This window comes from Geospiza fortis, unplaced genomic scaffold, assembly GCF_000277835.1.
Source record: "Geospiza fortis unplaced genomic scaffold, GeoFor_1.0 scaffold24, whole genome shotgun sequence".
Lineage (NCBI taxonomy): Eukaryota > Metazoa > Chordata > Aves > Passeriformes > Thraupidae > Geospiza > Geospiza fortis.
In genome coordinates, this window is record NW_005054432.1 from 537615 (window position 1) to 551078 (window position 13464).

The following is a 13464-nucleotide window of genomic DNA, read 5'->3' on the forward strand; positions in this document are numbered from 1 at the left end:
ACACAATTAGTGCCCTTCCCCTTTTGTCTGTATAGTACAAATGGGTCCAGGGAACTCCAACACAGACAACAAAGTAGATACAGCCCTGAGCACTGATAGGCAACACCCAGACACAGAACACAGACATGCGTAAGGACTGCAGAGTTACCAACTGAAATCAGCATAGCAGGAAAAGCTACTTTTTGCCAGAAGTTGTTTGAATGCAGTTTTAATAATTCAAGACAAAGTATAAAGATCAGGGTAGACTGAAAAGTCTTTACATGAGAGGAGCAGCCTCTATGACCTTCATAAACCAGGATAGTACTGAGATATAATGCACAAGACACCCCCTATGCTCCTTAAGTGCTCAGTTAACAAATGAGTTAGGCTCAGTTAGGCTCCAACAAATTATTTCCTTCTTTCTTTTTTTTTTCCTTGGTATGCTAAGACATGCTACAGAAAAACTCTGCAGTTTAGTTAGCTTTGGCTAACTATTCATAACTTCCCTCTTTCAGGCTCTCAAATGCTGAGCTGCCAGACAGTATGCATGTGGATGGTGTTATATGACCTGCACAGGCATTTCCAGGAAAAGCAAGACAGAAACTGAAGCCCACACTAATCAGATGGAAGCAGAGGAATCCTGGTTCTGTATCCTGGTGGTGAAGGTACAGTTCAAGCTGATGGTGAATCAAAGACTCGATCAACTACAAAGCCTGAAAAGTCAGTATTTACATGGTCTTCACTGGGGAACAACAGGGGAGGGAGAAATAACAAGTGAAAGAATGAACCATGGAGCCCAAACTTTACGAGGTTTAGATATGAAGAGAGCAATGAAGAATGACCATATGACCCTATCCTGACATTCATGATTAATCCATCCTGTGACCATCATCCTGAAAACAAGCTTTTCCCACTTTGCATTTCCCAGCCTGTGGGAAGGGGATTTGGGTTGATCCCAACCACCAGAAAGGAAGCCAAGCTGTTCTTTGAAAGTGCTAGTTTTTGTGAAGTACAAGTCCTTTGCTGCTATTTACAGAAAAGATCTAAAATTCATAATTGAGAACATTCCATGGCCAAGGCCAAGACTTAAAGGACATGACAATAAAGCTGGAGCACACATGTGTATGGCAGCAACAGACATGTCTACAGAAGTTCAGAGACTTTGCTCCTATATGGATCAGAACCAAACTAGAAATGCTGAACCAAGCAGGAATGTTCTGCTGATTCTGCCTACAAAGAAAGATACTCTTTAGGAGTTAAAAGTGTTTCCAGTCAATAACTTATCCACTAAGACCGGGACCTCAAAAGATCTTCAAGGACACAGAACAACTGGGTCCCAAGCACATGAAAAATAATTGTTTCACTTGAATCACTCCCCTCTGGAATTCTACCTACGGCATTTGGCTAAAAGACCTCTTTAGGTAAGAGCATTTTCATATCCATATTATTGTCCTCTCCAGAAAAGAAAAATTGAAAGATGCAACCACTTTCACTGTGAAGACTGTTACTCACTTTTCTTGCATTCTTACAGGCTCACAACTAAAATATGCTTTTTTAAAAACATACATTTATGTTGAAAATGCTGCACAGATGAGGTGACTCATTGCAGACCTAGAGTGGTGCATTGTTCCATCAAAATTCTTTACCTTGTGCTTATATAAGGCCTCCCACAGACATCTGGAGTCACTGGAGATTGAGAGGAGGAAACGTGACAAAATGAAGAATATGGGCAGCAACCACTGTCTCCCTTTATGAACCTTTACATTTGTTGGACAATATCCAGCTGTCTCCTGTGTGCTACTGGTGGTGTCCAGTTCCTTTCAGGAGCTGCAATCTTCACAGGAGTAGCCTAAAAAGAACCTGAAAGATACTTAATGCAGATATTATGAAATTGTGGTATGTTAATGCTTGAACACAAAGCATTTTGGGGCTGCTCATACTTCAGGTTTTCTTGAGCAACCCTATTCCCTGCAGTAAAGCACAGACTGCCCACAAGGCAACACTGACTCACTAAAGAAGGTCAAGTTCTTCATGTCTGGTGTGATTCCAAATGTCCCACATCTAAGAAGTACAAACTGACTCCCATCCACCCATCCTCTTCGTTTGTTCAGCTCAATTCTCCTGCTGCTCATGGTTTTCTGCTAGGCTGAGACTGACAGACCCACTGTGGTAGCTTGAACTAGAAACAACAGGATTCTTGATACTACCAAAATGTCACTTCAAGTAAAGCAATAGGATTGGGCAGCTAAAATGAAAACACATGTTTGGGAGAGATTAAAAAGAAGGCAATTTACTGAAAAAGGGTAAACTCAAGCTTTTTCTTATGATGAAGGAACATCTGGAAAAACCCCCACGTTTCACTTGATGCTACATAGAGGTGATTTTGTAAATGAATTTTGGTTAAATTTCCTTAATCCTTCCGTGTTCTAATAACTGAGAAAAAACCCTGATAAAACCCTTCATAATCCCCATGCTGAAAAGACCATACCTCCTTACATAATTCAGCCCCAGATTACCAGGTAGCCACATGGACTGTGTGCTTCACTACCTTACAGTTACTTGTAGAGGTTTTGTGCTGGGCATTGTGAATCTAAGCTATCAACTGCCTTACTGCAGTGAGAAAAGCAAGGCTTTTAAGACAAAGTTAATGGAACCACTAATGATTTCACATTAATGTAATCATTAATGATTTCACTGAAGGTTTAAACTCAGATATTAAAAATACATTAAAACAGCAAAATACGTATATATTTATTTCCGCTTATCTACCTTCTCAATTCAACTCAAAAATTTGTCTTTGCAGAGGAATACACATTTATCTTCACTACTGTGAACTTCAATGGATTATTTTCATACCATCAGAAACTGAATAAAAAATAAATCCCAAACAAAACCCAAGTCTCATCCTTCCTGTCTTCCTTTTAATTTAAAAATCTTAGATATTCTTTCCAGAGGAAATAATTTATTTTTTACCTTAGAAAGAGTGCCTTTCCCCATGTGTTTCCCCATGTGTTTGCTGTGAAGGATTAAGCAGGTGATAGTTACTGGCTCCTTTGGGGTAAGAGGGGAGCCTTCCTGAAAAGCTTCCACAAACACTCAAGCTTGAAACCTGTTAGCCATAATGAAATAAAGTTGCTCTTTCACATCTAATTCTTTTTTTTTTTATTATTATTAAAAAAGTAGGAAGTCTGATCTGTTCAAAACCTTGTTTAAAAATACAGTGCTAAGTAAGCATATTCTTGAGTTTCAAATCAAAGTGGAACAGGTGCAAAATGTAAAAGCTTTTAAAATGTATCCTCTCCCACTTCATAATAAGCATACCTTTTTCTTTAAGAGGGATATTTCACACATCAACAGTCTCAGACCTAAAATAATGTTCCCTTGCAGTATTTTACTTCTAAAAGGTCAATATTCTTTTTTAAAAAAAGAAATTTGATAAAATAAATGGGTGGTTTGAAAAAGCATGAAGCACTGCAATACTGAAAAGAGGAGTGGAGAACAGCCCTGAACAGATTTGGAATTGAAGGCCACATTCCATTCCCTGTACATTGTGATCCAGGGTCTCTCCAGAGAGAACAAGTTCTCAGAATGATACGTGCTAAGACTGAACTCTGCTGCCTCTTGCATTTGAGACGCCCACATTTCTGCCCACTGCACTTCTAGGTGGTCTGAACTTCATCACTCCTTGCCTTCCCTTCCCTATGTGGTTTTTATTAGCAGATATTCAAACACCACTTGAAAACCTGTAAGGAAAAGTTGTGTCGCTCCAATAAAAACGTACAAATAAATATTCACATATTTTACTGATCTAACACAAAAAGTTCTCTAAAAAGAGAAGGAATCAAAATAGTGTCAGGTAACAGGATTACCTAAGGACGCATTAAATCTCTTTTTCCACAAAATAATTAAGTTTCTTCATTAAAACCAGACAGTATTTCAGTTCTACAAAACAAGCCCGATAGATAAGTTCTTTTACTTCCAACAGAAATTTAATTAGGACAGATAAAAGATTTTTGAGATATTTTGTTGCAACAATAGCAACCCATTTCAAGTAAAGAATTAAAATTAAGATTTTATTTCTGGTCATTTACATGACTCAAATACCAATTAAAAATTGATTGATCCTTAAGCTTCATAAATTCAATTTTTTAAAAATCTTTATTTTCTCCACTTACACCAATTTTAAGAAGTTTTGCTTAGAGGGTGTAATATATTTATCCTGAAAATACTTTAATTTTTCTACTTCAATTTTTTTCTAAGAGAAGGAAGGTGCCATTATTGTTTTGCTTCAGAAGCCAGTCCCTACCATTAGAAAAGACTTGGCATGGCCATTCACACGCACACTAAAGTGCTCAGGTGCAGTATCAAACAGACCAGTGAAGAATATACAAAACACCATTGCGTATAATACTGTGACAGATTTTCAGTATATTCACATACAGTAATCTCTGAGTACCTGAAAGGAAACTGGCCATAAATCCTAAAGAACCTTGTCTATAAAATTCAGTAACCCATCAATATACTGTATCTCTTCTAAAAATACCCGTATTTTACAATAATATACAAGGTATCTGCTTGCAAACACAGAAGTAGCCATAAATAAAACTTTATTCTTTCTTTTCATTTACAAGCTACCAAGTACCATGTATTTACACAGCACTGGACACTTAAAGTAGTTGCAGTCACAAAATGATCCAGACAGCTGTTGATAAAGTAAAGGATCTTAAGATAAAAGCAAAGTAATACTGTAACAGATAAATGGCAAAAAAGCAGTTTTGCCATAATGATCAGACTTGCATGTTGCATCAATTCTGGTTGAAACGACTGAGCGCCATGCGATTCTCAGCTTTAATCGTTTGCAGTCTGGCTAAAGTTTGTACAGTCATTTCTCTTTTGCAGTTATTAAAATAAAAAAGTTAAAAACTATAGCAGCAACAAGCAAACCCTGTGACAGGAAGGCAAGGTTTAAGAACTAAAAAAGTTTATACAATGTGCTTAGGAAGGTCTGCAGAATTTATCTTCCATCGGCTGGAGTTCGACTGAGTGACAACATGATTCGGGCGTATCTTTCACACAGTTCATGTGTGGAGTAGGAGGGTAACTTTGGCGGGTCATTGAAACCTTTAATCTCTGTAGAACAATCTAGCAGCTTTGGCAGGAAATCTGTCAGTTTTTCTTGCAAGTTGGCTGCAAATCAAACCAGAAAAACAAACATAAGCATTTATGTCCACATGTAGAATTGTCCTTTTTCTGTCCAATGTTGACTTTTTTTAAAATTAGTGGGTAGAAGAGGAGGAGTTTCACTTGGAATAATTCAGATTCTTTAGACCTACCAAGCAATAACTAGGACATACCAATTCCTAGTAAGATGTAGATATAAACTCCCCTTTAGATAGTCTAACACCACAAATGTTTTCCCATTCAAAAAGCATGTTTCCTTTACAGCCTGATACCCCAGTGCAACATATGGAAAAATCTTTCTCAAAAAGTCAGGGTAGCTCAAAAAAACATTACCAAGGCAAAAAAGATACAGGTTTAAACTTTCATTTAAATGTGTACAGAATTATTCAAAAGTCAAGTTAGCTCAAAAAAACACTACCAAGGCAAAAAAGATACAGGTTTAATTCCAGATATTGAAAACATCATACTTATAAAAAAGGTGCACAAGGGCCTTTTACCTTAATAATAAATGACTTACGTTCCATTTCTTGTCCAAGATAGGAACACCAGCGGTTCCTCATATCTTCGACAGCAACAATATCTTTCTCTTCCATTTCATCCACCAGTAGTAATGGCAAACACGGGACAATAAGCTCGTTCATTATGATCAGGCCATTATTTACTTCCTGATCATCTCCTGATTCAAACAGCGCTGCAGCATGTTCGTTTAGTTTCTTCAGAAACCACCACAAAAAAGGAAAGCCTTTAAGTACACAGCATTTCACTGTCTACCATGCATCATTATCACTTTGTTTTAAAGCACAGTCTTCCTAGAGAATTACCTGGCAGTTTGTACTAACCACAGCTGTATTTTAACATTTACTCCATGATGCATATGCTGTACTAATCCATTTGAACTTGTGCTGTTCCTCAAGCCACTTCATTTCATACCTGCCAACTCCAATTTTGCAGCTGTTTTGTTAAGACTGAGATTCTATCACCGGCTTTTATTTTTTCACTATTGTTAAAAGTGACATAACAAGGAAAAAATCCCTTGTTTCAGGCAAGGCATCATTGCTGATGCCTTTGCCAATATTTGTCTCCCCATCAAACCATGGCAGCAGTGTGAGTCTGCTCACCAGCTCTGTCAACCACTGCTCCCACCCAGCCCAGACATGACCACAGTGAGCCCACTATAATCATAAAGAAAATTATTGGCTACTCACAAAAAATGGGAGGAATAATGTTTTCTTTTTTACTTTTGCTTTTTTTCCTCTTACAGCCTCACTATTAAATTGCTAATGCAGGGAGGCTTGAGGTTTGTTGTATATGATGGCAACATTTTTCTATTAATTAATTTTATTAGAGCTACGCAGCAAACTCAACATTTTGAGACATGTAGTTCCCCCTTCACTTACTAGCAAACACTCTCGTCTGTAGTGAGATATCAGCTCCTCATCGTGCCCTCTGTAGGGGCCTTTGGACAAGAGTTCTTTGTTATTCTGGTAAGCATAGATAAGGTAGAGCAAGGCCTCCATGTAACTGAAGTGAAGAAACAAAAGCATTAGGTGCAACATCCACACACCACCTGCCCCAAGGTAACTATTCCAAGGACAGATAACTCCACTTGCTGGATGGCAAGTCCACCTCTTCCCACCAATCTCTTCATAATTTTTTTTAAACCATACAATTTTGTCTTTTACACACACTAGAACAAATTATTTTATTGTTAGGTTTAAATCATTAAAAACCATGTCTGATCCAAAGCTCACTGAAACCAAGAGTTATCATTTCACTCACTTCAAGAACAACTTTAGATTGGCCTTGAGTATCCATGAAAAATTCAGTCAGGAAAAATTAAGTTATGTCACATTGGGTTTGAATTTCCATTGCCATGAATATCTTGATAGCATTCTACACCTCAGCAAATAAGATTTAAAGCTGTCACCTTATTTCTAAAACAAAAACTGTGAATTTTTAAGCTTCACTAATTGAAAGTTCTTTCAAGTTACTTGAAATCTAATGTGATGCAAGAAGCCATCACAGCATTTCAACAGCAGAAGTGCTGTCAGACTGTTGATATTTCTGTCTTTAATCTGAATGCAGAAGATAAATGCAAGGCTAATTGGTAGAGAAGAAATAAGAGAGCACCCAAGAACCTGTCAGTTAGTAATTGACAGACATCCCTTCATGCACAGATGACCAATCTCTCCTCATGCTGCTGCACATCATCTCCTGCAAACACCTGAAACGGTTAATTCTCTGATTTACAAAGACCCAGTTATGACAGACAACCACTGAAAGCAGTTCCGATAGCTACCCTAAAAACAGGCAGTTTGATATCTCATTTTTACTCAAATAATAAAAAATAAAATCTAGGAAGAGAAACTTCCTAAGGGAGTGGTTAAAGGAACATGAAATTGTCGACTCCTTCCTGATGAGAGTATGAGCTCATGTCAAGTTGAAACTACCAAAACCAACTACCAAGCTACTGAAAAAGGCTAAAAATTATGTGGAAATACAAAGCATATCTGGATACAAGTCAAGAGTTTTCCAAAGTAAATAACTCAAGACGTAAGGTAATAGCTCCCAATGAGACAATATAAAAATAAGGGAAAAGGCTACTTGAAGTCCATTTTTCCTAGCCATGAAAACTCTTCATACCACTGGTTGCCAATAAAACTGACCAGACAGCTGCAAATTTAGTGTAGGAGGAAAGGGAAGAAAAGATGATTACTAGAACTGAAACTGCTGGTTTTAAAGCCAGAGGAGGAGGACCTTCTCCCGTTCTTTGTTCAGTTATTAGTAAAACTGCAGGTTGGAGCTACAGTGTCAATAGCTCTGTTGATGCAAATTAAAACTCACTGGCAGTAGTTATTTCCAGTCACCCTCTTCTTGCTCCTTCCCTCACCTATGTGTGACCCTTTCCTGAAACAACTGTGGTGCCATTTAACACCAAGGTAAGTTATTTTAGATTATCATGACTGTATATCCAAGCTCAGACTCCTTATATACCTCGGGTCTGAGGAGTGGGACTACAGTAAAATTAGCAAACAGATCCATAGAATCATAGGGTGGCCTGGGTTGAAGGCCATGGGCAGGGGGACACCTTCCACTAGACTAGGTTGCACAAAGCCCCATCCAACCTGGCCTTGAACATTTCTAGGCATAGGGCAGCCACAGCTTCTCCAGACATCCTGCTGCAGTGCCTCACCACCCTGAGTGTAAGGAATTTCTTCCTGATAACTAATCCAAACCTCCTCTCTGTCAGTTTGAAGCCATTCCCCCTTGTCCTGTCACTCCATGGTTTTGTAAAATGTCTCCATCTTTCTTGTAGGCTCCTTTCAGATACTCAAAGGTTGCTTTCAGGTTTCCTTCCATTCAAGCTTCTCTTCCTTCAGGCTGAACAGTCCCAATTTTCTCATCCTGTCTTGACTGGGCAGGTGCTTCATCCCTCTGATCCCTTTGGTGCCTGCTCTGGCCTGGCTCCAGCAGGTCCCTGTCCTTGCTGTGCTGGGAGCCCAGAGCTGGATGCAGCCCTGCAGGTGGGCTCTCAGCAGAGGGGGCAGAGGGGCAGAATCCCCTCCCTGCCCTGCTGCCCACGGGGCTCTGGATGAGCCCAGGACATGGTTGGCTTTCTGCCTTTTCACAGCTGAACTGCACATAAGTTCAAGTATGTGCAGCCTAAACCTAAAATCAATGAAGCTGCTCTCAAAATTCTGGAGCTCACTAGGTTGGGGCATTGGAAAAGACACAGCAAGCACAGAATGCCAAAATTTTAGCACTGCTTTGAAAAAGGCATTTCAGTCAAAACTGAAAAGTTATACTGGCTTTCCAAGAAACTTAAAAGGCAACTAGTAAAGCATACAGTATGTTCACTTTTAAGTTGCTGCCACAAGAGTGAGCTGCAGGCAAAACTCCTTCCAAGGCTCATTAGCTGCCTGGGTTCATTTCAGCCAGAACAGGTTACTACTCCACACTCAAGTCAGAGGAGATCTGCCTGAAAGACCCCTTAATTCTCCACCTGCAGTGAAAAGTGGGGTCACTTGTCATCAGGGATGACAAGTGACCCCTGAAAGTAGGCATGAAAAAGATACACCAAACTAATGCTGATTTCTGTGTTTGTTCAACACATTACAATTAAAGAAATAAATACTGCTTGAATAAAGGTTGACTTTTGGCTCCATCAAGACATCGAGTGCTGCTAGGTTATCATTTAGTGGTTTGAAGCTAAGAAAAGTTTGTCAACAGAGAGGTGGGTTTGTGGGGGAAAAAGCCTCAAAACAGTCCTAGTAATGAAGATCATATTTCTATCATGAAAATCAATCTTTCATGAATATTTTTGAAGTTACGTTTTTATGATTTTAGTGTTGAATGAGCTGACAGTTTAGTCTTGTTTCCAGCATAAGGATGGTACCATTGCTCTCTCAAGTGTGCAAGATGGGAATCTCTGTAAATCTCTGTAAATCTCTGAAACCTTTGGGAACCTGAAGCTGAAATCACAGGTATGTATTTGCACAAGATGCCTTTGGAGCAGGTCACTGGATGGCCAGATCTCACTCATCCACTAACTATACTGTAGTCCTACTATCTTTGTATCAGAAACTTCATGAAGCACGTCTGAAATTGTACCTTTTATTTCTGACCCACATTAGAGTGTAAGTATTATCACATTGGTGATAATAGGCTTGTTTTTTAAATTATGAAGGTGCTTTCTAACAAACACCTCACCCTAATTCTGCAAGTTATTGTAAATAGTGGAGAACATTGTTTAGCACATAGCAGAAACCTTCCCTCTCTCCTCCATGGCACAACCAGAATATGTTATGGCAAGAAGGAATTTGTTGAAAACATTGGTATTTTATAATTGAAGGTACCACTCTGGAGTCCCAGTGCCAAAGAACTTGAAGATGTTTCACCCCACCTGTAATCTTAGAGAATGCATGAAGGGGTTCCTGTAAACCCCACCAATGCCTGCAACATTTTTGCCTCTTTAAGGAATGAAGCAACACCAGACTTCAAATAAGCCAGGCAATCTTCTGACTAACCTTTGTACACAAACTGTTTAAGACCAATAGTGTAGCATATTTCAATTCAGATTATTAGTAAATGTACTGTTTATTACATGGTGGTAACCCGAAGACAACCCAAGACTCTGGGCTCGTGGTCTTAGCCAGTATAAAAAGAGGTATCATGTCACAAAGGCAAGGCTGTGTCATTTGCAATCAATTTTCCTGTATTGTTTGGGGCCTTTCTTTTTTTGGGAAGATATAAGATGAGAAATATGGAGCAATTTACTACTCAACAAAGAGACAAAGAATTAAATTTGACTCCCGCTACAAATTTCCCTATCTGTTGTTTTATACACGAAAAGTGATTGACTACATTTATACTGTAATCACCATTCTTGTTGCATGTGTAGATCAGAATAAATATGAGCTGTTCTGAATTAAGGACATAAATATCACCCATTTTATACAGCCACAATTTCTGACTTGGTTCAAAAAGAGAAGGGAATGAATCACCATAGAGTTAAGGACAATCAGCTACAACTATGACAGCTATGCATGACAGTTTTTCTCAAATATGTTCTGTTTTCCTGACCTTTAAAGGCCAGCATAGATGGAGTTTTGGCTCAGACTAATGCAGAAGGTAAAACTGCTTCAGTGGAAAGTCCCAGCCAAAAAGCAGGAAAGACACAGACTTGACTAATTGTGCCTGCTGATGAAAGCAGACAAATGTATGTGCACAGGTGGTGCTAGAGAAGGAGGATTTTCACGGCTGAGTGACACCCAGAGCACTTAAGAATAGGAGAGAAGGAAGAATAGGGGTGCATGTGGAGGGTGCTCTGAAAAGAACCCATGGCTTGATATGAGATTGGAAATGGAAATTAAGAATAGGAAGATGCAAGACTGAAGACAACAGTACACTGAATAAATACTTACCTGAAATGAAGAATACATTAAACATTTCTTTAGAATTTAGAAAACAGCTTTACTTATCAATATTACATTTTGCTTTCACATTGTTCCACTACATTTGAGTTCTATACTACCACTTACCTCTTTTTTTGGAAAAACTCCAATCCTACCATGAGAAACATGGTTGTTTCCCTGAAATGTCTATAGTCTTGATGCCATCTCTGCAAGTAAAAAAGGGTAAATAGAACTTCATCCACAAAAATGAAATATAATTTTTTTTTAAACACAAACCCCCCTCTAGTTAAATTTAGTGTCCAGTCACAGTAAGTAATAAAGATGCCAGTAGGCTTGCATATGAGGGAAGTCCAGAATCCACCCTTCCCTCAATTAAAAGAAAGTTCTTAAATGCCTTAAACATTTCTAGACGAGATTATTCTTAGAGAACGTATTACAGTTTGAAAGGAACACAAAGCATCTTTGGAGAACCACAGGTAAAATTATACAAGATCTTTTTTTTTCTTCCCTACATTACCCAGGAAGTGTTGGAAAGCTTTTTCATATGCCAGATATTAAGCTTAATTTTCAGTACAAGAATGACATAGAAAAAGCCTGAACACTTTACATGGGAAGTGCTAAAAAAACCCAAATGCTGCTCTGATGAGATGCTGGTGCTGAAGCAGAATGTTTATCTTACTGCCTCACCATTTACACCAAGTGACTCCTGCTTCACTTTACAGGTAAATGCTCCAGGTGAGAAAGGCATTTTTTCTACAGAGGGTTAAATGCTGACTTTCAATTGTGCATTAAAGATAAAATAGGGGACAGCACACTGTAAGACACAGCTGCTAGCTGATTCAACAGAAAGAGCTTGAGAAAACAGCCATAAAATGCCAGCTCACTATACTGGACTGACAAAACCTATGGTGAAACCCCCAACTACCACCTATTGCAGGAGCTAAAAAAGGGGCACTTTTCTGCAGAGGAACAGAAGAGAACCCCACTCCCCACTCCTCTTAGAGCTAAGTCCAGAATTGTTTTTTCTCTCTGTGCAGCATCATTCAGAGAATGGTAAAACGCTGAGTCCTGCACAGCCAAGAAAATGCAATTAAAATGCCACTCTGAGGGTCCCTCCCTCTCAGTGACTATGGAGGCACACTGTAATGCAGTAGTAGCTACTGTAGGTCCTAAACCTGGTAATGAGAAGTGGAAATTAAAATGTTTTTCATTGGATTTGTGAGGGAAAGATTACTTCCATTACCCTCCTGATCAAGTTGTTTGGACCTACCAACACAACAAGGAGGTACAGGTGGTGCACTGCAATCTGCCCAGACATAAATACCCACTGTTAAGAGGTCTTAATGAACAGTATTACTCAGACTTGAAACTGATGCTGGAAAATCAGCTACAGGCTTAGCTTTAAATGTGAGATGAATTATTTTAGCAATTATTGGTCACAATTATTTAATGTCCAATGTTCACTCTCACTTTCCCTCCAAGTTTTTCTAAACAACACAGGAGGAAAAATTAAATGCACAAGCTGGTTATGCATGGTCTCAGCAAAGAAAAGAATCGACTGCTCATAAGAAAATGGGAATAGCTGCAGAGATAGCTGGAGGAGAAGCACAAATGGGACTGTGCCTGCTATGCAGCTCTCAAGATGAACAAGGCTGAGCACAGACCACTCTCCTCCTTCCTTGCCAGCTGCCTAGAAAAAGCCATGTGGCTCATGTGGTGATAAATTACAAAATATTGTTAGTGACGTCAAGACTCATTAAAAAAGTAAGGACAGATTCCAACCTGACACTTATTAATGGCTCAAACACTGGAATTACAGATGTGGAAAAAACAGCTTTAGCTCAAGAGCAGCCTTTAGACAAAGAAGGGCTTTAAATAAATAGCCAGTTTTAACTTCTCAATCTGAGACAAGAAGAAATTTGTAAAGAAAAAATTCAGCTTTACTGATAACTATTTCACATTACAACTTAATTTAAAGCATAAGAAATACTGACCTCATATTCCTCCATGTTTACTTCATCTGGCTTTATCATTTCAAGTTTGGCTTGAGCAACCTTCATTATGTTACGGCACCTTACAAAAAGCAAAAAAAAAAAAAAATCATTAAATATTACTGGAAATTCACAGAGGGTATTATCCTTCCAAAGACAGGAGCCTCAAACAGTATGAGCTACAGCCTTATGCAAACCAGTATGAAAATGCCTTAGAAAATGTACATTTTATTATGCATGGTATAATCAGCAGGAGAAGGCACACTTTTGAAGTATGTGTGATGAAGGCCTGTGCTATTTAAAGGATTATTTCTTTTATTTCTCTAAATTGCCACATTGCTCAGTCTTTCTTTTAATTTTAAATTTCAGATTGTTTGCCACTCCCTGACAATTACTTT

General features: G+C 38.7%; 1 protein-coding gene across 2 annotated transcripts in view; it reads right to left on the reverse strand.

The window, feature by feature from the left end:
- Nucleotides 1-4569: 4569 nt before the first annotated feature.
- USP25 (ubiquitin specific peptidase 25) overlaps nucleotides 4570-13464 on the reverse strand; it is a 67174-nt gene continuing 58279 nt past the window's right edge. For both annotated transcript variants that reach the window (XM_031061929.1, XM_031061930.1), the window contains 5 exons: nucleotides 13070-13148; nucleotides 11202-11281; nucleotides 6558-6681; nucleotides 5678-5873; nucleotides 4570-5166 (listed from right to left, as the gene is read on the reverse strand). In XM_031061929.1, the coding sequence (XP_030917789.1) occupies nucleotides 4994-5166; nucleotides 5678-5873; nucleotides 6558-6681; nucleotides 11202-11281; nucleotides 13070-13148 (652 nt within the window). In that variant the 3' untranslated portion in view covers nucleotides 4570-4993. The remainder of the gene's footprint in view (nucleotides 5167-5677; nucleotides 5874-6557; nucleotides 6682-11201; nucleotides 11282-13069; nucleotides 13149-13464) is intronic.